Source organism: Chiloscyllium punctatum, chromosome 11 (genome assembly GCF_047496795.1).
Source record: "Chiloscyllium punctatum isolate Juve2018m chromosome 11, sChiPun1.3, whole genome shotgun sequence".
NCBI lineage: Eukaryota > Metazoa > Chordata > Chondrichthyes > Orectolobiformes > Hemiscylliidae > Chiloscyllium > Chiloscyllium punctatum.
This window is the reverse complement of record NC_092749.1, coordinates 80,394,185-80,419,583: the sequence shown is the minus strand read 5'-3', so window position 1 is coordinate 80,419,583 and position 25,399 is coordinate 80,394,185. Positions and strand designations below refer to the sequence as shown.

At 44.6% G+C, this 25,399-nt stretch overlaps 1 protein-coding gene across 2 annotated transcripts in view; it reads left to right on the top strand.

Moving 5' to 3' along the window:
- Window positions 1–25,399, top strand: part of tulp4a (TUB like protein 4a) — a 451,862-nt gene that overhangs the window by 377,085 nt on the left and 49,378 nt on the right. For both annotated transcript variants that reach the window (XM_072581106.1, XM_072581105.1), the window contains one exon: window positions 14,253–14,396. In XM_072581106.1, coding sequence (XP_072437207.1) covers window positions 14,253–14,396 — 144 coding nt within the window. The remainder of the gene's footprint in view (window positions 1–14,252; window positions 14,397–25,399) is intronic.

Genomic DNA, 25,399 nt, shown 5'->3' with positions numbered 1-25,399 from the left:
TATCTTTCTTATAGCAAGGTGACCAGAACTGTATGAAAGTACTGGCCCCATCAATGTTCTTGTAGCTGCAACATGGCAGTCCAACTACTACACTTAATGCTCTGAACAATGAAGGTAAGTGTGCCAAATGCCCATTTCACCACCCTGTTCACCTGTGACACTATTTTCAAGAAACTATGTACCTGAACCCCTAGATTTTCCTGTTCAACACCACTCCCCAGGGTCCTACCATTCGAGGTGAGCTACTGGTATGGATTGAGGATTGGCTGTCTGACAGAAGGCAGAGAGTTCGGATAAAAGTTTCTTTTTCGGAATGGCAGCCGGTGACAAATGGTGTCCCACAGGGTTCAGTGTTGGGGCCACAGCTGTTCACATTATATATTAATGATCTGGATGAAGGGACTGGGGGCATTCTAGCGAAGTTTGCTGATGATACAAAGTTAGGTGGACAGGCAGATAGTACTGAGGAAGTGGGGAGGCTGCAGAAGGATCTAGACAGTTTGGAAGAGTGGTCCAGGAAATGGCTGATGAAATTCAGTGTGAGCAAATGTGAGGTCTTGCACTTTGGAAAAAAGATTACAAGCATGGACTACTTTCTAAACGGTGAGAAAGTTCGTAAAGAGGGATCTGGGAGTATTAGTTGAGGATTCTCTAAAGGTAAACATGCAGGTTGAGTCCGTGATTAAGAAAGCGAATGCAATGTTGTCAATTATCTCAAGAGGGTTGGAATATAAAAGCACCGTTGTGCTTCTGAGACTTTATAAAGCTCTGTTTAGGCCCCATTTGGAGTACATGTCCAGTTTTGGTCCCCACACCTCAGGAAAGACATACTGGCAGTGGAGCGTGTCCAGCGGAGATTCACACGGATGATGCCTGGAATGGTAGGTCTAACATATGAGGAACGGCTGAGGATCCTGGGATTGTATTCATCAGAGTTTAGAAGATTAAGGGGAGATCTAATAGAAACTTACAAGATAATACATGGCTTGGAGATGGTGGATGCTAGGAAATTGTTTTCGTTAGGCGAGGAGACTAGGACCCTGTGGACACACCCTTAGAATTGGGGTAAATTCAGGATAGAAATGCGGAGACATTTCTTCAGCCAGAGTGTGGTGGGCCTGTGGAATTCATTGCCGCAGAGTGCAGTGGAGGCTGGGACGCTAAATGTCTTCAAGGCAAAAATTGATAAATTCTTGATGTCACAAGGAATGAAGGGCTACGGGGAGAATGCAGGTAAGTGGAGTTGAAATGCCCATCAACCATGATTGAATGGCAGAGTGGACTCGATGGGCCGAATGGCCTTACGTCCGCTCCTAGGTCTTATGGTCTTATGGTCTTATTAACTGTATATGACTCCTATCCTAGTGTGTCTTACCAAAATGCAATAGCTTGCATGTGTCTAAATTAATCTCCATCTACCACATGTCGGGCCATTGGTCCATTTGATTAAGATCCCATTGTACTCTTAGATAGCCATCTTCACTGTCAACTGTATCACTAATTTTGGCATCATCCGTAAACTTAGTAACCATGCCTCCTATATTCTCATCCAGATCATTTATATAAATGACAAATAACAATGGACTAACACCAATCCTTGCAGAATACTGCTGTTCAGAGACCTCCAGTCTAAAAATCAACCATCTTCCACACCTTCTGACTCCTGCTGTCAAGCCAATTTTGTTTCCATTCAGCTAGCTCTCCCTGGATCTCAAGTGATCTATCTTTACTGACTACCATGTGGAACTTTATTGATGACCTTGCTGAAGTCCATATAGACAACATGGGGAATTTTAACTTTAACATAGATTGGGAGAGGTAGCCAAGGACCTGTCAGAAAGATAGTGAATTTCTTGTATGTGTCTGGAATAGTCTATGAACATTTATCAAATAGCGATCATGACCTGATCAAGTTCAATGTAACATTTGAAAGTGAAAAAGCATAAATCAGCGACTAGAGATTTAGATTTAGGTAAGGCAGACTTTAGTGGGTTGAGACCTGGGGCTCGCCTTCTTTGATGATGTCAATGATTATACGGAAATGACAGATATGTTGAATAATTACTTCACCTCCATATTCAGAGTAGAAAGGGAGGGTCGCTTGCTGGATGTCCCGAGTAAATTAACATTGTACTTTAATGGGTTGTCAGCATTGAATGAGGAAAATCTGCTAATGGGTAAAAGAACTGAATAACTGTGAAGACTTATTAAAGAAACATTTAATACAATACAAAAAAAAGTTTATACCTTTAAGAGGGAAAAGCTTCACTTCACAGAAGAAGGAGCCATGGGAAACTAAGAGATACTGTCAAATGGGAAGGTTACAAAAATCAGCTGAGAGCCACAAAGCAGCTAATCAGAGCTACGAAAAGGGATTATGAAAGGAAACTGCAAGATATATCAAAGTCAATAAAAAAATGATAGTTACATGAAGAGAAAGTGGGTGATCAAGAGCAATGTTTGTCTACTAAAGACTGAAAGTGGGATAGTGTCAATGTTTACATCATTATCATTGGAAGTCCATCACAGATAAGGATGACTCTCTTCCATTCTCAGGGTGAGTCCACAGGTGGCTGTGCAAACCAATGTGGCTGCTGTTGGTTCTGTTACACTTAGGGCAGGTGGTGGTCTTGGGAGGGGGTGGGTGTGTCATTTGTGAGGAGAGCACCACTTTAGCTGTTTTCGCCTGGCTTCCGTTTTTTTTCCAACAGCAAGTCTCCACCTGCATGATGTCTTCTGGGATGCTACTCTTCCACTTTGAACAGTCTTGGGCCAGTGATTCCTAGGTATCTATGGAAATGCTACACTTTGCCAGTGAGGCCTTGAGGGTATCACTGAAGCACTTCTACCGTCTACCTGAGGCTCTCCTTCCATTATGATGTCAATGATTATATGGAAATGGCAGACAAATTGAATAATTTGCCTCTATTTTTACAGTAGAAACGGGGGATAGCTTGCTGCAAGTCCCAAGTAAATTAACAGTGGATTGATAACAGGATCTGAATAAGGTTGATATCAATAAAGCATTAGTAATGATGAAATTAATGGTATTAAACAGTGACAAATCCCAAGGACCTGGTTGTAAAGGAAGCAGGAGAACACATTGATTCCATAAGTATAATCTTTCAGAGTTCCCTAGATACAAAAATCATTTTTAAGTTTTGGAAATTTGCATGTTACTCAACTTTTTTTAAGAACTATACAAGAAGAAAACAAGGAACTACAGACCACTTAGCTTTGTGGGCGGCATGCCTCACAGCGACAGAGACCCGGGTTCAATTCCGGCTTCAGGCGACTGACTGTGTGGAGTTTGCACATTCTCCCTGTATCTGCGTAGGTTTCCTCTGGGTGCTCCGGTTTCCTCCCATAGTCCAAAGATGTGCAGGTTAGGTGAATTGGCTATGCTAAATTGCCTGTAGTGTTAGGTGAAGGGGTAAATGTAGGGGAGTGGGTATGGGTGGGTTGCGCTTTGGCGGGTCGGTGTGGACTTATTGGGCCGAAGGGCCTGTTCCCACACTGTAAGTAATCTAATCTAAGATCTGAGGTGGAGGAATTGTTAGATACTGTAATTGAAAATTTTCTGTTAATCAGGGAGAGTTAGCATGGAATCATGACAGCTAAGTTTTACCTGACAAACCTCATTGTACTGCTTTGAGGAGCTGGCCAGGACAGTGTAGAGGCGAATGTCTATAGAAGTTGTTTGTATAGATTTCAAAAATAGTTTGATAAAGTCCCATATTAGAGCATAAGAGACTCTTAAAGAGACACCCATGGAATTGCAGGGAAGTTACTGACACGACTAGGAAATTGGTTGAGTGGCAGGCAACACAAATTAGGCATAATGGGTATGTACTCAAATTTGGTTAGAGACAAAAAAAACTGCAGATACTGGAATCCAAAATAGACAGGCAGGAGGCTGGAAGAACACAGCAAGCCAGGCAGCATCAGGAGGTGGAGAAGTACACGTTCCAGATGTAACCCTTCTATAGGACTGTGGGTGAGTGTAGGGGGAGCTTCAATAAAGGGCTTGGCAGGGGCAGGATGGTGAAGTGGGGATAGGAGAAGATGGGTGGAGGGTATGACCTGGTTGAACAGCAGGAAGAATGAATCAGAGTGGCAGGGAGGAGTGGAAAGGAGGGCCTGGGAAGAGAGTCAGGGACAGAAAGGGAGATTATTTGAAATTAGAGAACTCAATATTGAATCCTCTGGGCTGTAGGCTGACCGGGCGGAAGATGAGGCGTTGTTCTTCCAATTTGCAGCGTGGTTCATTGTGGCATTGGAGGAGGCCAAGGATGATTGGAAAGTGAGTGGGAAGGGGAATTAAAGTGGGCAGTGACTGGGAGGCCTGGTCAGCCCCTGCGGGCTTCACTGCAATGCTTGGTGAACCGTTCCCTAAGTTTACGTTTGGTCTGCTCAATGTAGAGAAGACCACATTAGGAACACCTTTCGCATTCTTTCTGGTTGCAGGGGAATGTACATGGGGGTTCAGGGTGTGTTGCTGGGGAGAGTGGCGCAAACGAAGGACCGCAGAAGGCAGAAAGGGGTTGGGAAGGGAAGAAGATATCCTTGGTGGTGGGGTCTAGTTAGAATTGGCGGAAGTGTTTCAGGATGATGCGTTGGATGTGGAGACAGATGGGGTGGTAGGTGAGGACAAGGGGGCCTCTGTCTTTATTGCGTTGGGAGGGTGGAGTTTATGACAGTGCAACGGGGAATGGTGGGTCTGGCAGAGGGCTGTCTGGATGACAGAAGGAGGAAAAGCATGTTGTTTGAAATATGTGAACATCTAGGATGATCACGAATGAAATGTCTCCTCATTCGAACAGATGCGACGGAGGCGGAGGAATTGGGAGAATGAAATGGAGTTTTTGCAGGAAACTGGGTGGGTGGAGGTATAGTCCAGGGGTAGTTATGGGAATCTATGAGTTTGCAGTAAGTGTCCAGCTGGAGGCTCGAGCTCCACATCATGGCGGGTCCAGAATTCAGTGAGGTGGAGTTGAAGGGATGAATCTGAGCCATTGCTGTTTGGCCTCAGAGAGTTTGAGGTCGAGGGGGACAGTGAATCTGTGGGAAGACTCTGGCGTCAGGTTTTGGGGGTTTCCAGAGATGGCTGATGTGGGGGAAGACGGAAAGGTGGATGGGTGAAGGTTGCATGTGGTGTAGCGGGAGGAGTGGGTGGGGGAGTGAATGGAGATTCGGAAAGGGGTGGGCTGGGGAGTGGGGTGGGGTTGGGTTATGGAAAAGGTGCAGGAGGGATGAAGTGAAGAGGGAGAGGTGGAGTGTTAAGGTGCATTGAGGGGGTGGATGGATGAGGAGGGAGAGCTGGTATGTTGGCTGGCTACAAGTTAGCAGTAGGACCTATGAGTGACCCTGGGAAATGTGGTCCAGGTCTTGGTTGCTGATTGGGCGGAGCCAGAAGTGGAGGCAGAAGGTGGAGGGAAGTCGAGGTCAGTCCAAGTGTTATTGTCAGCAGAATCTAGTGTTACAGGAGACATCCGGAGAAGAGACTGAAATTGTGGGTTTGTACTTGGGAGTCCCAGTAGATGGTCACGATGGCATGGGTACCAACCCAGAACCAGAAGTGACCTTGGACTGGAGAGGTCCAGCACTGGATGAAATGTCCCATGAGGCTAATAGCAACAGCAGCAGCAGCAGCATGGGGCGGGACCTGGATGCAACTGGAACCAGGGTACATATTTCGAACATCAAATTAGTTCTCCGATTGGGGAAAAGCAGAGTTTTGTAAACTTCTGATTTTTTATATGAGATATTAGATTAGATTCGATTACTTACAGTGTGGAAACAGGCCCTTCGGCCCAACAAGTCCACACCGCCCCGCCGAAGCGCAACCCACCCATACCCCTACATCTACATCTACCCCTTACCTAACACTACGGACAATTTAGCACGGCCAATTCACCTGACCTGCACATCTTTGGACTGTGGGAGGAAACCGGAGCACCCGGAGGAAACCCACGCAGACACGGGGAGAACGTGCAAACTCCACACAGTCAGTCGCCTGAGGCGGGAATTGAACCCGGGTCTCTGGCGCTGTGAGGCAGCAGTGCTAACCACTGTGCCACCGTGCCACCCACCATGAAACAGAAAAGCTGTTTGCTGAGCTGCTGTATTCTCTGTTGGATGTAGAATACTTGAGGTCCTTCACATGTTTGGGAAAGGGAGGCCTTGAGCTGGGGGAGGGATCAGGAGAGGGAATGGAGATGCCTCCGGGAGGGTGGAGTGGAGAATCTGGACAGATAATTGTTTGTGGAGGCATTGGAGGTATTGCAAGTATGGAGCATCAAAGGTGGGTCTAAGGAGGGTTTAAAATATACCTGTTGGCCTTGAGGGATGAGATGGTTGCTAAGACAGCAGCTGAGGAATGTCACGTGGCTCTAATAGCGAGATTGTTTCATCATATGGTCAAAGAGCTAGAGGGCTGAGGAGATCACAGTGTTGTGCATTTCTGAGGGAGGCAGAGAACTCCTTCAAAGTGGGCATGCTTTGAAGAGACATTTGCTGTGGAAGAAACTTGGTTAGAGCCAAAAAACTGTAGATGCTGGAATCCAAAGAAGATAGGCAGGAGGATAATGCACGAAATTGTCGCATCCCTGAACATTAGCATAGCTAATTCACCGAAGCTGCACATCTTTGGCTGGAAGAACACAGCAAGCCAGGCAGCATCAGGAAGTGGAGAAGTCAGTGTTTCGGGTGTAACCCTTTTTCAGAACTGACTTGGGTGTAGGGGGAGCTGCAGATAAAAGGGCTGGCGGGGCAGGGTGGCGAATTAGGGATAGATGAAGACAAGTAGAGGATATAATTTGGTTGGTCAATGGGAGGAATGAATCTGGTTAAGGGAAGAGAGGAGTGGAAGGGAGGGGATGGGCTAGGAAGGGAGTCACGTCCAACCTTTGCCCACCACATGCCATCACCCTTCACCCCTTCCCCCACCAATGGGAGCCACATCGGGACCAACCCCTAAAACCTCATCCCCGAGCCTTGCCACATATTCACTATCCCCCTGACCTCAAACGCTGTGAGGCTGGTCTGCTTTCAGGAAAAGTCTCACATTCATACCCCTCCGCCCCCACCTCACTGAATGCTGGACCCACCACGACGTGTAGCTCTTCTTCCTCCGGCTCCAAGTCGTCTTCTTTGACAAAAACTTACAACCACCCTCTGAGGGCCCCTTCTCCTGCCTCTTACCTTCCTCCTCCAATTGATCCCCCCCCCCCCCCCCCCCCCTGCTGGCCTTTTACCTGCCCTAGACCTCTTCATTGCAGACTGTTGATGTGACATCGGCTGCCTCAATTTCTCCAACCACAAACCACAGCACTCAACTCAGTCCGCAACAATCCCCAGTTCACCACCAATTCTGCTAACTAAGGCAGGGCGGTGGTAGCTGGAATATTCGTTTTCAGACTTTTCATCACCATACTAGAGAACATCATCAGTGAGCCTCCGGATGAAGCACTGGTGCCGTGGCCTGCTTTCTATTTTTGTGTTTAGGTTTCCTTGGGTTGGTGGGATCCAAGTCAATATTTTTGTTGATCGCTTTCCAGTTGGAATGCCATGCTTAGGAATTCTTCTGCAAGTCTCTGTTTGGCTTGTCCTAGGATGGTTGTGTTGTCCATGTTGAAGTTGTGTCCTTCCTCACTAGTAAGGATACTAGTGAGAATGGGTCATGTCTTTTTGTGGCAAGTTGATGTTTATGTATCCTGGTGGCTAGTTTTCTGCCTGTTTCTCCAATGTAGTATTTGTTACAGTTCTTGCAAGATATTTTGTAAATGATGTTGCTTGTTGTCTGTATATGGTCTTTCATTGCTGTTTTAATATGTTGGTGGGCTATCATGATGCCAAGGGGTCTGAGTAGTCTGGCAGTCATTTCTGAGATGTCTTTGATGTAGGGGAGAGTGGCTAGGGTTTCTGAGATTTGTTGCTGAGAAATCGATGGACTGTGTTCATTGGGGACCCATTCTTCTTGAATACACTGTATAGGTGATTTTGCTCTGCTCTACATAGTTCCTCTGTGCTGCAATGTGTGTTGACTCATTGAAATAATGTTCTAATGCAGCTCTGTTTGTGGGTGTTGGGTTGATTGCTTCTGTCGTTCAGTATTTGATCAGTATGCGTTGTCTTCCTATTAGACACTGGTTTGGAGTTCCACGTTGGCTGTTCGTTCTACTGTGACATGTCCTAAAACTATGTCCTAACTCCCATTTGCCCAGAACCCGACCACAACCCATCAGGCCAAAATCACTTACAGTGTCCATGCCCTCATTGCCTCCAGTGATCTCCCCTCCAGTGCCTCCAAGTTCATAGTCCCCTAGCCCCGCACTACTTGGTTTACCTGCTCCCCAAGATCCACAAGCCCAACGAGCCTGGTCTACTCATCATCTTGGCATGCTCTTGCCCCACCAAACTCATCTCGTCCTATTTTGACTCCACCCTCTCCCCCTTAGTTCAGGCACTTCCCACCTATATCCGCGACACCAACCATGCCCTCCATCCCTGCAGTAGCTTCCAGTTCAACAGCACTCACTATGGACGTGCAGTCCTTATACATGTCCATACACCACAAGGATTGGTCTCCAGGCCATCTGCTTCTTCCTCTCCAATGACCCATCAAGTTTCCCTCTACCGATATCCTCCACTGCCTCGTCGAACTGGTCCTCACCTTCAACAACTTTTTCCTTAACTTCTCCCATTTCCTCCAAATCCAGGGGGTGGCCATGGATGCCTTGATGGGCCCCTGTTACGCCTGTCTCTTTGTTGACTATATCAGTAAGTCTTGAGTACTTACACAGGCACTGTGCCCTAACTCTTCCGCCATTACATCGATGACTACATTGGTGCAGCATCCTGCACCCAGACTAGACTGGAGCAGTTTATCGATTTTGCCCACAACTTCCACCCTGCCCTCAAATTCAAATGGTCCACCTCGGACACCTCCTTCCACTTTCTTCACCTCTCCATTTCCATCTACAGCAACAGTCTCCAGACAGACATTTACTACAAACCGACAGACTCCCATAACTACCTTGACTACACCCTGTATCCTGCAAGAACTCCACCCCATTCTCCCAATTCCTCTGCCTCCACTGCATCTGCTTGGATGAGGAGACTTTCCACTCGCAAGTCTCCCAGATGTCCATCTATTTTAAACAGTGTGCTTCTCCTCCCTCTGTCATCCAGATAGCCCTCCACCTCACCACCTCCATTCCCTGTTTCACTGCTCTAAACTCCCCCCAACACAATAAAATCCCCCTTGTGCTCACCTACCACTCCACCAGTTTCATCATTCAACATATCATCATTAAACACTTGCGCCAACTCCAACTAGACCCCGCCACCATGAACATCTTCCCCTCCCCACCCCTCTCTGCCTTCCGCAAGGACCGTTGCCTTTGACAGTCCTTCGTTTGCGCCACCTCCCCACCAACACCCAGGTACCTTCCCCTGCAACTGGAAACGATGCAAAACCTGCCTACACACCTCCCTCCTCACTTCCATCCAGGGCCCCAAAGTGTCCTTTCAGGTGAGGCAGAGGTTCACCTGCCTCTCTGCCAACCTAGTTTACTGCATCAGCTGGTCCCGGTGTGGTCTTCTGTACATTGGGGAGACCAAACATTCGCTGAGCATCTCAGTCAGGCCCTCAGGGGCCGACCAGACCGCCCAGTCACCACCCACAATGAATCAAACCACTAAGTGGAGGAACAACCCCACATCTCTCACCTGGCAGTCTACAGCCCGGAGGACTCAACATTGAGTTCTCTAATTGAAAATAACCTCTCTTCCCATCCCCTGACTCTCTCCCCAGCCCCACCCCCTCCCTTCCACTACTCCCTGCCACCAATTGGATTCAATCCTCCCATTGAACAATCAGGTCATATCCTCTACGTGTCTTCACCTATCCCCACTTCATCACCCTAATTCCACCATCCCCTTTATCTGCGTCTCCCCCTACACCAATCCCCAGTCCTGAAGAAGGGTTACACCTGAAACGTGGACTTCTCCAACAAAAAAAAATTGCCAAGTTGAATCCAAACTTAGTTTAGTACTAGGAAACAAGGGTAATGATAGTGAGTATGTTTGCGAATGGGAAGCAGTTTCTGGTGGAGGTACGCAAAGCATGATATTCACATCTTTGCTGTTTGTGATATATATTAACAATTTAGTTTAGACTGTGAAAGGCATGTTTGATAAATTTAGAGACAACACAAAAAAAGGCCAGGTAGTTGACAGTGATAATGCTATTCACTTGTTTGAGCTCATGAACAAAAAAGCGGGAAATGGTAGTCAGTCCTGGGATGTGCGAGATTATGCATTTGAGAAGGGCAATTGAAGCAAAGGAATATACTGGGCAGCAAGGTAGCTCAGGGGCTAGCATTCCTGCCTCACATCACCAGGAATCCAGATTCGATACAACCCTTGGATGACTACCTGTGTGCAGTTTGCACATTCTCCCCATGTCTGCATGGGTTCCTTCTGGGTATTCTGGTTTCCTCCCACAGTCCAAAGTTGCACAGGTTAGGTGGATTGGCCATGGGAAATGCAGAGTTACAGGGAGAGGGTAATGGGGTTGGATCTGGGTGGGATGCTTTTTGGAGGGTTGGTGTGGACTTGAGGGACCAAATGGCCTGCTTCCGTCTCCATATATTCTATGATTTATAATAAATGGGAGGATACCGAGATTCATAATTGGATATATGAGAACTTGGGCTGCATGACTATGGTCCATGCAAATAGCAGGGCAGATATATAAATCTTGTAAAAGAAGGCATACAGAACGTTTTCCTTCATTGGGTGGAGGTACTGAATGCAAAAGCATGGCTGTAATGCTGGAATTATATAAGATACTGATTAGACTACTTTGTGTAGAGTTCTGGTCACCACATTACAGGAAGGACATAATTATTCTAGATTTACAAGACAGGAGATTTGCAAGAATCTTGTTAGGATTTGAGTAGGCTAGTAGCCTATTGGGTAGGCTAGTGTGGTTTTCCTTAAGACAGAAGAGGCTGAAGGCTGACTTAATTTAGGTCTACAAAATAATGAGGAGCTTTAATGTAGTGAATGGAGAAGCCCTGATTCCCTTAGCAGAGAGGTAAATTACCAGGAAGCAGGGATTTAAGGTGATCGACAGAAGAATGAAAAGAAACATAAGAAAAACCTGTTTTCTGCAGAGTGGTGGGTGTCTGGAATTTGCTGCCAGGTTTCGTGGTAGAAGCAGAGCCCTCAATGCATTTGAATGGAACTTAGATCTGGACCTGAAGTGCTTTAACCTGCAAGGCGACAGATCAGATGCTTTCAGTGGTTCTATGGAATAAATCTGTCGAGCCACTGGGATTGATTGGAGTCGGGGAGTTGGATTGGGTGGTGAGGGTAATGTGAGGTGGATGAAATTGACTGCATTGTGCTGTGTAGAACTGGCATAGTCTCTTTCTATGCCATGCTATAAGACTCAATATTTTCAGATAACAAGTCCACTACCACTTAACAATACTGAGCTAATCTGGTTCTGTATTTCAAAAAAATCCAAAGATGGTCACTGCAAATAACCTTTACTACTGGAAATTCTGTCTTAAGAATAAGTAAGGTTCTGTTTCATAGGCATGTACGTTACCTATTTTTGAGAAGATTTGTAGCCCAGATTGAGGATATGTCTGTAAGTTTGCTTTCTGAGCTGGCAGGTTTGTTTTCAGACATTTTGCCACCATGACTGGATAACATCATCAGTAAGAGCCTCCGGTGAAGTACTGATGGTATGTCCCGCCTCTCTATTTAAAGGTCTTGGTTTCTTAAGGTGGGTGATGACTTTTCAGGTTCTTTTCTCAAGGGAAGGTAGATGGGATGTAAATCGATGTGTTTATTGATGGAGTTCCGTTTGGAATGCCAGACCTCTAGGAATTTTGGTGCATGTCTTTGTTTCACTTGTCCTAGGATGTGTGTGTTGTCCCAGTCAAAGTGGTGTCCTTCTTTGTCTCTACGTATAGAAACTAGTGATAGTGGTTCATGTCTTTTGGTGGCTAGTTTGTGTTCATGTATCCTGGTGGCAATTTTCCTGCTCGTTTGTCCAATGTAGTATTTTTCATAGTTCTTGCATGGTATTTTGGTCTGTGTTTGTTGTTTTTCTGTAGACGCTAATTTGAAGCTCTCCGTTAACTGTATAGAAAAACAACAAACACAGACCAAATACTGAACTTCAGAAGCAATCATCCCAACACCCACAAACAGAGCTGCATCAAGACATTATATCAGTGATCTACGTCATACTGCAGCACCCAAGAACTACAAACAGCAGAAGAAAAATACCTCGACAACATTTTCAGGAAAAACAGGTACCCAATAAACACAATCCGCGATTCCTCAGAAACAAACCCAAACAAGCAGACACAGCACAACCGAAAACTTTTACCACATTGTCTTACATCAAAGACATATCAGAAATGACTTTCAGACCCCTTGGCGTCATGGTAGCCTACAAACCCACCAACAGACTTAAACTAATTAACCTAAAAGATTCATTAGATACTACCAGCAAAACTAATCTCATTTACAAAATACCATGCAAGAACTGTGAAAAACACTATATTGGACAAACAAGCAGGAAACTTGCCACCAGGATACATGAACACCAACTAGCCACCAAAGGACATGACCCACACAAGCTTCCACACAAACAGACAAAGAGGGACTCCACTTTGACTGGGACAACACACACATCCTAGGACAGGCGAAACAAAGACATGCAGGAGAATTCCTAGAGGCCTGACATTCTAACCAGAACTCCATCAATAAACACATCGATTTAGACTCCATCTACCTTCCCTTGAAAGAAAAAAACAGAAATGACATCACCCACCTTAAGAAACCAAGATCTAGAAATAGAGAGGCAGGAGATACCACCAGCGCTTCACCCGAGGCTCTCACTGATTATCTTACCTAGTCATAGTGACGAAATGTCTGCTAAGGGAATGTCTGAAAACAAGCCTTCCAGTTCAGTGAGTAAAGTTACATCCATATGTATGTGACCTATTTTCTTTATAGTTGAAATAGCAGGATATACAGGGAGATACATCTGTATTAAAATAGCACCTTTCCAATTGTCAGGACATACTCGATCACTTGCCAAGTAATTTACTTTTGAAGTCATAAAGACCATGTCTTTTTATGTTTCAACGTTTTTGATTATGGACAGAAATGGGAAAAGAACTATTTTAAAAGCTAAGGGTTGTTGTAGCATTACTGCACTTTTTAAAAGCAAGTCTCCTCACCCTTATTGTAAGAGCTGTTTACACACCTGATTGTTCAAGCAATAGTAGAAGCCTGGTAGTAGATGAGCTGGAGCTAATGGCCTCTGTACAAATGGAGATTTGGCTAGCAACAAATTGCTGATTGATGTATAGATAGGTGAATAGTTATCACAAAAGTTTCCTGTTGGTTAACAACTATGTGATTGGCTCCAACTTAGCTAAATACTCTTGGGGTGTGAAGTCATTGGATCATCGTAAGGGCAGTCAGTAAAAACATCTGAAACATAGAGAAAAGATTGATTTTCTTTCTCCTCTCAGCAATTGCTGTAAGCTATTAAGTCCCTTAACTATTAAGCCAGAGACTTTGAGTGTGAACCAGCCTTGTACCTTCTGCAAGCACATAAAATATCAGGATAAGGAGAATCAAGGAGCAGCCAAAACTTCAGAAAACCCTATGAACAGAGGCAACAGAACCACATTCCCAGTCTTTCCCTTTGTCCATTATGCCAATGTTTACTTCTAATGTCTGTGCCTATCTATACATGAGTATAGAGGGCAAGTTTTGCAAGTAGATTAGAAATTTAATCTAATGCGAACAGTTCGTAATTATTTATTTGTGGTGAGAATCTGTTTTTCATAAGCCATAGTTCTAGGTAAGTACAGAAATCTGGCATGTGCTTTCTGACAACCTGAGTTGTGAAGACAGCTAAATTGGGGAATTTTGTGTACTTATAATCTTTAACTTTGTGATGACTCTGACAATAGTAAGGTTTGATTTCTATACCAGCACCTCAATGAAATGTAACAGTATATTTTTTATGGTTTGTTGGGAAATTCCAACAGGAATTTATCAAAACAGCAAGTGAAATAATTGCTTTTGGTTGATTTGGACAGTAAGTGATTATTTTCCTATTTGTTTTCCATTTCAATATAATTCATTCTTCTTTCTATTGTATTTAAGAATGAATATAATTAACATCAATTTCTTGTTATTCTTAGTCATCTACAAAACTAGCCTGCTCCATCTTCAGCCCAGACAAATGACTATTTATCTACCAGAAGTACGCAAGCAATCTATGGACTTCATCAATATCTCTACATTCAATCCCAGTGTTTTCAGCGAAGATGAGGATGATCTTGCAGGTAAGCCTGAGCTGTGTTCATTTGAATATATTTAAACTAAGATGTGGCTCAACCTGTTTCATAGATTTAAACAGCTGCTTGTGATCCTGTATTGGGCTGCTTTAATGTTGTTTCGTGTACAGGAACGTGTAGACAGGATCCTGCCCTCCTTTTGTAATACTGGCAAAGATTATCCTTCTTCAGTATAGATGCAGCAATTTTAGAAATAATTCCAATAATGTTTAACACATGTAAAGACAGAGACACCTTAACACTTTCGAGAAATAGAGGCTAAGCTTTGATTTAGCAGCATACAGGTTAATTGCAATTACATAATTCAACAAAAGGCTTTGTTGATGACGATATTAATTTTCATAGTGCTTAATGTTAAGGGGATTGGTTAGCTGGTACAGAGTGACACCAACTGCATGGGTTCAATTCCTGCACGAACTGTGTTTATCATGAAGGATTCTCTTTCTCAACCTCTCCCCACTGATGTGTGGTGACCCTCAGTTTAAACAACCACCGGTCTTCTCTCTCCAATGAGAGAGAAACCATATTGTGATGATACTGTACCTTTAAGAGATGTGTTCTATCCTGCTTCACTTATAGAGAGGCGTTTTCACAGTGGTATCAAAATGTGTCCTTCAGACAGGCCTAAATAGCCCTAAATGTTTTCTTTAAAGTAAGACAAAGTGGGTGGCTCATACAGACCCATAGGATTTCAGTTTTGCTTTCATTTAGTTCAGTAGGTTTTTGTTGGCTACTGGAGCTGAAAGCATAACTTTCCTAAAAGAAAATCATGTTTTACTAATTCATTAGATTTTTTCAAGGAAGTATCAGTGGATGTTTGTATTTGGACTTCCAAAAGGCATTCGACAAGGCACCTAACAAAAGTTTAAGTCATAAGATGGTTGTGTGATCAATTGGAAAGTTAGGCAGAGAAACAGCAGTATATTGGCATGGATAAAGAATTAACTAATGGCCAGAGGTAATGAATGGAATAAGGAATACTTTTCCAGGTTGGCAATGTGTACAGTGCTGGAACTGCAACTGTTTACAATATATGTCAATAACTTGGAGGAAAGAAGCAGATGTACTAAAGCCAGGTTTGCAGATGACACATACAGAGGTGGAAAAGGTAAGCTGTGAGGGGGATACAAATGGTTGACAGAGAAATATTAGTGGATAAGAGAGTAGGCATAAGTTTGGCAAATGGAGTTTACTGTAGGAAAATGTGAAGTTCATTTTGGAAGGGAGATCAAAAGGACACTATTATTTAAATGGAGAAAAGCTGCAGAAAGCTGCAATACAAAGGTGTTAATTGTGCTCAAAATACAGAAAACATACACACAGGTAAAAGGTTATTGGAAATTTGGCCATTATTTCAAAAGGGTTGGCGTACAAAAGGAAGAAATAATTCAGAAGGTGAAGTCACATAGGATCCATGGTGAGTTGGATACAAAATTGTCTTCATCATAGAAGAAAGATTGATGGTAGTTGTGGAGAGGTGTTTTTCTGACTGGAGAACTGTGATCAGTGGTGTTCCACAAGGATCAGTGCTCGGTTCTGTCTTGCTAGTAATTTATATAAATGATATCAATGAAAATGTGGATGGTCTGATTAGTAGGTTTTGAGATGACACAAAAATTAATGCAGTTGTAGATAATGAGGAAGGTTATCAAAGAACACAACAGGATCAACTGGAAAGTTGGGCGAAAAAATGGCAGATGGAATTTGATCCAGATAATGGTGAGGTTAAGCATTTTTAGAAGTCAAATGTAAGAGAAATGTATTCGATTATCTGAATACCATTTATCTGAAAATCGGATTATGCAAAGGAGATCTCGAGGTCCCGACAGAAACATTACATCAAAGACGTGAAATCCAACAATGATCGCGTCTTTTGTTTTCAATGATTAAAAGTGCTGTCGAGAACAGTCCTGGACTGATGGGAGTGCAGGCACCATTTCTAAATGATTGACCTCCCATCCCCCCCCCCCCACCCCCCCACACACACTTTCCCTGGAGTTCTACACAAGGGTGTACTCTAAAACCCCCTTCCCCTGATAATCTCTTCAACATTGTCCTGTACAGGGCAAAGGTGGAACCTGTCAAGATGTTCCAATAAAACTGTGTGTGTGTGGGTGCGTGTGTGGGTGCACGTGCGTGCACGCTACTTAGAGACTCACCCTGCAAAAGGCAGTAGCAGTAGCAGCAGCCTTGTTGTTACTGTCCAGCCCGACTGCCCCAGAGAGAGAGAGGGGGTGCATGGGGGGTGGGGTGGGGCAGGAGGCAGTGTTGGACAGGATTGGGGTTGGGATTGGGGCGGTGTTGGATAGGATTGGCAAGTGGGTGGGGGGCCAGTGTTGGACGGCATTGTGGGGCAGGTGGGGGGCGGTGTTGGACAGGGTTGGGGGTGGTGTTGGACGGGGTTGGGGGTGAATGGGGGGTGGTGTTGGACAGGATTGGGGCGGGCGGGGGGCCGTGTTGCAGGGGTTGGGAGGCGGACGGGGGTTGGTGTTGCACAGAGTTGAGGGGGGGGCATGGTGTGGAGTTGGTGGGGGGGCGACGTTTGATGGGATTAGGGGTGGTGTTGGACGGGGTTGGGAGCAGGGGGGGCAGCTGTGTTGGACGGAGTTGGGGGAGGGCGGGCGGGCAGTGTTGCATGGGGTTGGGGGGCAGGCAGGGGCGCGGTGTTGCACAAAGTTGAGGGGCGGGTGTGGTGCGGAGTTGGGGGCAGATGTGTTGGACGGGGTTGGTGTCGGGTAGGGGCGGTGTTGGACGGAGCTTTGGGGGGTGGGCGGGGGGTGGTGATGGATGTGGTTGGGCAGGGAGGGCAGGTGGTGCTGCATGGGATTGAGCGGCGGGTGGGCGTTGTTGGACAGTGTTGGGGACGCACGTGGGACGGTGCTGGACTGTGTTTGGGGTTTGAGGGGGCGGTATTGGACGGGGTTGGGAGCGGCGGGAGATGGTCTTGGACGGGATTGGGGTGGGCAGGGGAGGTCTTGGACGGGATTGGTGCGGGCAGGGGAGGTCTTGGATGGGGTTGGGTGGTGGATGGGGTGGTGTTGGATCGGGTTGGGGGGCAGGTGAGGGGGCACGGGTTTAGGACAGGGTTGAGGTGGGAGAGGATGCGGTGTTGGATGGGGTGGGAGGGGAGCGGGTGAGGACGCAGTGTTGGATGGTGTTTGGGGCAGGTGGAGGAATGGTGTTGGAAGACGTTGGGGGGGGGGGGGTACGGTGTGCTGCTGCCTAATCTGAACAGGGAGCAGACTGAATAGAAAACTCTGAACCCCAGAGGAAAGGCATTGAATCAGTTAACCCAACGAAATAGTGCTCGCCCATCTCGTTCGGATAATCGAGGTCCCCTTGTATACAGTAAATGGCAGGACTGATAGCAGCATCAATATACAGAGGGATTTGGGATCGAAGTCCATAGCTCCATTTAAGTGGCAACAGAAGTAGATGAGGTAGTTAAAAAAAGTGCATGGCATGCTTACTTCATTGGTCAAGGCACTGAGTATAAAAAATTGGCGAGTCATGTTGCAGCTGCATTAAACTTTAATTAGACCACATTTGGAGTATTGTGTACAGAACTGGCCACCACTGTAGGAAGGATATGGAGTTTAGGAGAGGGTGCAAAAGAGGTTTAATAAGATGTTACCTGAGTTGGAGTTTATTAGCTATAAGGAAAGATTGGACAAACGTGGATTGTTTACGCTAGAGTTTCGGAGGCTAGGGGGCAACTGATAGAAGCATAGAAAACTTTGCGAACAAGTCCTTAAGTTTTAAGATAACTTTGAATAAGGATAAGTCAGGACTTTGTGTGAAGTGCTAAATTAGGAGCAGACACATTGTGTCAGTAATAGGCTGAAGTGATGGAGAGTCAATTGGGAGAAGTTGGTATCAGGCAGGTCTACATTTGACATGTGCGAGTTGTTTAAAGGCCTACTGATCAGAGTTCAGGACAACCATGTTCCAGTAAAGAGGAAGAACAAGGATAGCAAGATATGGGACTCTTGGATGATTAGGGAGTTTGTTAATGTATGCAAAAAATATAAGAAAACATATGCAAGGTTTAGAAAGCTAAAACCTGTGAGAAGTATAAAGAAAGCAGGAAAGAACTGAGGCAGAAAATTAGGAGAGCAAGTTGGGGCCATAAAATGCCCTTGGCAAGTAAGATTGAAGGGAATCCGAAGGAATGTTGTACATACATTTAAAGCAAAATGATAAATAGGGTGATAAAGGAGGGAAAAACAATGACTGCAGATGCTGAAAACCAAATACTGGATTAGTGGTGCTGGAAGAGCACAGCAGTTCAGGCAGCTGCTCGTTGGATGCTGCCTGAACTGCTGTGCTCTTCCAGCACCACTAATCCAGTGATAAAGGAGGGAACTTGTGTTTGGAGGCAGAGGATAAGATCCTAAATGAGTACTTTGCATCAATATTCACCAAGGAGAAGGACATGGAGGATAGTGAGATTAGTGTGGGGCATGCAAAATGCTCGGACATTTTGAGATCAAGAAAGAAGTGATGTTGGGTCTCTTGAAGAGCATTAAGGTGGGTAAATCCCCATAGGATTTACCCCAGGTTATTGAGAGAGGCAAGTGGACGAGATTACTGGGTGACCAAGATCTTTGTATCCTTTCCAGCCACAGAGAGACCCCTGAGGACTAGCAATTAACTAATGTTGTTCCTCTGTTCAAGAAGGGAAATAGGGATAATCCAGGAAACTATGGAGCAGTGAGTCCCACATTGGTGGTTGGGAAATTATTAGAGAGGATTCTTAGGGATAGGATTTATACACATTTAGAAGATCATGGTCTAAATAGGGACAGACAGAATGACTCTGTGTGGGGAAGGTCACATTTTAAGATGGTGACGAGGGTGACTGATGAGGCTAGAGCAGTGGATGTTGTTTACATGGATTTTAGTAAGACTTTCGACAATGTCCGTCATGGTAAGCTCATCCAGAAAGTCAAGATTCATGGGATCTTTGGTGACTTGATTGTTTGATTTCAGAACTGGCTTGCCCATCAAAGAAAGAGAGTAGTGGTTGAAGGATGGTTTTCCAGCTGGTGGTCCATAACGAGTGGTGCTTTGCAGGGATCCATACTGGGACCTCTGCTGTTTGTGATTTATATCAATGACTTTGATGAAAACTTAGTTGGATGGGTTAGTATGTTTGCAGATGACACAAAGATCAGGGCAATTATAGTTAGTGTAAAAGGTTGTCAAAGAATTATAGAGGTTATAGATCGATTGCAGATATGGGCCCAAAAATGGCAGATGGAGTTTAATTGGGCAAGTGCGAGGTGTTGCACTTTGGAAGGTCAAATGTTAAGGGAAAGTATACAGTTAATGGCAGGACCTTTAACAGCATTGATATACAGAGGGATCTTGGGGTCCTAGTCCATAGTTCCCTGAAAGTGGCCACACAAGTATATAGGGTAGTAAAAAAGGCATATGGCATACCTGCCTTTATTGTTTGGAGCAATACAAAAGTCAGGAAATGATGTTGCAGCTTTCTAAAACATATTGATAGGCCGCATTAAGAGTGCACTTGGGCAGCACAGTGACTCAGTGGTTAGCACTGCTGCCTCACAGCACCAGGGATCCAGGTTCGATTCCCGCCTTGGGCGAATGTTTGTGTGGAGTTTGCACATTAACCCCGTGTCTGCGTGGGCTTCCTTCAGGTGGTCTGGTTTCCTCCCACAATCCAAAAAGAGGTGCAGGTCAGGTGAATTGGTCATACTAAATTGACCATCGTGTTAGATGCATTAGTCAAGGGTAAATATAGGGTTGGGGAATGGCTCTGGGTGGGTTACTCTCCTGAGGGTCGGTGTGGACTTGTTGGGCCGAAGGGCCTGTTGTAAATCTAATCTAATCTAATTGCGTTGCCACGTTACAGGAAGGATGTTGAGGCTTTGGAGACTATGCTGAAGAGGTTTACCAGGATCCTGGCTGAATTAGAGGGTATGAGCTAAATGGAGAGGCTGGGCAAACCAGGGTTGTTTTCTCTGGAGTGGAGCATGGGAGACTTGGCAGAAAAAGTCAACAAAAGTATGAGAGGCATAGTTAGCATTGACAGTCAGAATCTTATTCCCAGACTTGAAATGTCTAATACTAGAAAGTGTGCATATATGATATGAGGGCCACATTTTTTACAGACAAAGTGGTAGATGCCTGGAATGCTCTGACGGGGTTGTGGTGAAGACAGATATGATATGGGTGGTTAAGGCTCTTTTAGATAGATACATAGAATAAGCAAGAAATGGAGCGATATGGACCGTGGGCAGATTGAATGGATTAGTTTAATTTGTTATCACATTCAACACGGCATTGTGGGCTAAAAGGCCTGTTACTGTGCTGTACTGTTCTGTGTTTTGTGGATAGGATGGATAGTCAGATTCTTTTTCTTAGGGTGGAAATGTCAAATACTAGGTGGCACAGGTTTAAAGTGAGAGGGAGAAAGTTTAAGAACACAAACAACAAAAAGAACAAAAGAGAAGTACAGCACAGGAGCAGGCCCTTCAGGCCTCCAATCCTGTGACAATCATCATGCCCAAACTAAACTGGAAAACAAACCTTCTGCCGTTATTCAGTCCAAATTCCTCTTTTCCCTCCCTAATCATGTAACCATCAGATGCCTCTTAAATGTCACCAACATGCTTGCTTCCACCACCTCCTCTAGCAATGCATTCAAGGATCCTACCACTCTCTGTGTGAAAAACGTACCTTGCACATCTCCCATAAACTTTCTCCCTCGCACCTTGAACCTTCTAATTGAAATTTCAGCCCTAGGAAAAAGTCTCTGACTATCCACCCTATCTATGACTCTTATAAGTTTGTAGACTTCTATCAGGCCTCCCCTCAGATACCGTCTTTCCAGTGAAAACAATCCCAGACATTTTAAATTTTCCTCATAGCTAATGCCCTCAAGACCAGGCAACATTCTGGTGAATCTTCTTTGTACTCTCTCCAAAGCTTCTTTGTCCTTCTGGTAATGTTACAACCAAAACTGCACACAATACTCCAAATGCAGCCTAACTATGGATTTATATAGCTACAGCATGATTTGCCAGCTCTTGTACTCCATGCCCTGGCTGATGAAGCCAAGCATGCCACATGCCTTCTGAATCACCTGGGGCCACCAGTGTTGCCACTTTTAGGGAACTATGTACCTCACATCCACATCTGTCTATATCTTAATGTTCCTGAGGTTCTGCCACTTCCACCTAAATTTGATCCTCCAAAATACATCACCTTGCATTTGTCTGGATTAAACTCCATCTGCCATTTCTGCCCCCAAATTGCCAATCTATCTATATCCTGTTGTATCCTTTCACAATTGTCGGCACTATCAGCAACTGCACCAGTCTTCATGTCATTTGCAGACTTACTAATCAGACCACGCATATTTTCCTCCGGATCATATGTATACTACAAACAACAGAGGACCTAAGATTGATCCCTATAGGACACACTAGTTACAGGTCTTCATTTGGAAAAATACCTGTCTGCCGCTACCCTCTGTCTTCTATGACCAAGCCAGTTTTGTATCTATCTAGCCACTCCATCCTAAATCCCATGTGATTTTCGTTTTTGTACTAATTTGCTTTGTGGGACTTTATCAAGTGCCTTACTAAAGTCCATGTAAACAATATCCACAGCCCTTCCTTCATAAATTATCTTTTTCACCTCTTCAAAAAATTAAATCAAGTTGGTGAGATGCGACCTTGCCCACACAAAACCACGGTGCCTGTCAGTAGCTAGTCCATTTTAGAACATAGAATGGTATAGCACAGTACAGGGCCTTTGGCCCACAATGTTGTGCCAAGCATTTAACTTAATCTAAGATCAACGAAATTTACACATCCCTCAATTTACCGCCTTCCATGTGCTTGTCCAGCAGTCGCTTAAGTGTCCCGAATGTCTCGGACTTTACACCCACCGCTGGCAGTGCATTCCATGCACCCACCACTCTCTGCATAAAGAATCTACCTCTGACATCTCCCCTATACCTTTGTCCAATCAACTTAAAATTATGACCCTCAGGACAGCTATTTCTACCCAGGGGAAAAGTCTCTGGCTATCCACTCTCTGCCTCTCATTACCTTGCCTCTGTCAAGTAACCTCTCTTCCTTCTTTCCAGTGTGAAAAGCCCAAACTCACTCAACCTTTCTTCATAAGACAAGCTCTCCAATTCAGGCGGCATTCTGGTAAATCTCCTCTGCACCCTGTGTAAAGAATCTGCATCCTTCCTGTAATGAGGCGACAAGAACTGGACACAATATACCAAGTGTGGTCTAACCAGGGATTTACAAAGCTGCCGCAAAACCTTGCAGCTCTTAAACTCAATCTCCCAGTTAGTGAAAGCCAAAACACCTTCTTAATGATCCTATCAACTTCGGTGGCAGTTTTGAGGGATTTATGTACGTGGACCCCAAGATCCTGCTGTTCCTCTTCCTCTTCCAAGTGTCCTGTCTTTAACCCTGTATTCAGCATTCAAATTCAACATTTCCAAATAAATCACTTCACACTTTTCCGGGTTGAACTCCATCTGCCACTTCTCAGCCTAGCTCTGCATCCTGTCAATGTCTTGTTATAGCCTGCCTCGACGCTATCTACAACACCACCGATCTTTGTGTCATCAGCAAACTTACTAACCCACCCTTCCACTTCTTCATCCAAATCATTTATAAAAACTACAAAAAGCAGAGACCCAAGGACAGATCCCTGCAGGATACCACTTTCGCCAACAGAATACTTTCTATCCACTACCACTTGCTGTCTTTTTCAGCCAGCCAATTCTATATCTAGTCAAATTTCCCTGTATCCATGCTGACAATCTTTAATCAAACTATGTTTTTATAAATAGTCATAAATCCTATCTCTCTGAATACTTTCCAGTATCTTGCTTACCATTGACATAAGACTGAGTGGTCTGTAATTCCCAGGGATTTCCCTATTCCCTTTCTTGGACAGAGGAACAACGTTTGCATTCCTCCAATCATCCGGTACTTCTCCGGTGGAGAGTGAGGATGCAAAGAACATCACCAGAGGCACAGCAGTCTCATTTCTCACTTCCTGTGGTAACCTTGGACATAGTGATCTGGCCATGGGGGGACTTATCTATCTTGATGCTTCCCAGAATTTCCAGCACATCCACTTTCTTAATATTAATCTGTTCAAGCCTATTGACCTGGTCCACATTATTTTCATTATCAACAACGTCACTTTCTCTAGTGAATACTGAAGCAAAAAACTCATTTAGGGCCTCCCCTACCTCTTCAGATTCCAGGCACAAATTACCCCCATTATCTCTGATAAGCTGTACACTCTCACTGATTTCTTATTTCTCACGTAAGTGTAAAATGCTTTTTGGTTTTCCCTTATCCTTCCCACCAAGGCTTTTTCAGGGCCCTCCTATCTATCCTCAGTCCATTTTGAGTTCTTTTATAGTTAACCTGTAATCCGTTAAAACTGTGCTACATCCTTGCTTCCTCAAGCTTAAGCGATCTTCCTTTGTTCCAAATATGGATATATCTTGTCTCTCAGTATTTTCTCCAAGATCTCCCTACCACAGATGGCAGGCTCACCAACTTATAATTACCTGGATTATCCCAGCTTCCTTTCTTAAATAAGGCCTCTGGAAGCTCGCCTGTGGTAAAAAAGAATGTGGACGGCACAGTGGCGCAGTGGTTAGCACTGCTGCCTCACAGCGACAGAACCGGGTTCAATTCCTGCTTCAGGCGACTGACTGTGTTACTAGCCTTACTAGACTGTAGCACAGGTGATATTACTACCCTGGTAGTCCTGCTTTTTAGCTCCCTACATAACTCCCTGAACTTTCTTCGCAGAAACTTCCTACCTATGTCATTTGTACCAGAGGACAATGACTTATATCTGATTTTCCTCATGTTTTATGTAGTCCTGTGATGTGACCATCTTCCTAAAGCTAGTGTCTATCACACTGTGTCCCCCCCACTATGCACCGCAATGTGTCAAGCTCCTTCTCCAACCATCCATGTGGTCTATGTGGAGTTGCAGCTGGTAACACTTCCTGCAAGTGGTATTGTCAGGGATACAAGGCAGTTCTTTGATTTCCCACATCTGGCAAGAGGAACCTATCACTGCCCTCACTTCCAGCTCCACCCATCTATATTTTTAAAAAGACAAAAATCTTATCTTGCCTGTACTCCTTGTAGTGCCTTTTTTATTTTACAGGAAATGGGGGAAACACAAATGTAGCGTTCAGGTTTAACCACTCCTTGACACCAGTTCTTCTGCAATATTCAGACCACTGCTGTCTCCCAGAATTCCTCTCAATGGTATCTCTGCACTCTCTGATTCAATGCTGCTCCTTACACCAGTCACTGAAGGTGTCCTATCGTGATCCACTCTCCAGTAGTGGTGCCCGCAGTGCTGTCTATCAGAATTCCTCTCAATGACTCTCTGCCATCCTCTGCCATCATACTGGTTCTATTTTTAAAGTGGAATTTACAAAATATTATATGGATTAATTGTCTGCATTGACTGCCAACAGTTTGCACATTATTTAAGCAAAATGTAACGTAGCTGCAACTATAACTTTACAAATACAAATTCACCCCAGACTTTTATGTGTGTACGTGTGCAGGAGAGAGAGAAAGAGAGAGATATCTACCCCTCCACTTCTAACCTTTAAACAATTACCAAACCTTAAATAGATCATTGTTCGCAGCAATGTACTTCCCCCACTATTTGCCAAGTCCATAAAAGATGCAGTGAGTCGATCCTGATATTGACGTACCCCTTCTTATTCTTTCTGCCAAAGTGAACAACTTCACATTTTCCCACAGATGGAGATCTGCCATATTTTTGCACACTCATTCATTTTATCTATATGCATCTACATCCTCCTTATGACCTCATGACAACATGCTTTCTTGACAAATTTTGTCTTATGTGCAGATTTATTGACCAACCTTCACTTCCCCGAAAATGAATTGTAAAAAAGCCTGCATTGTACAATAGAC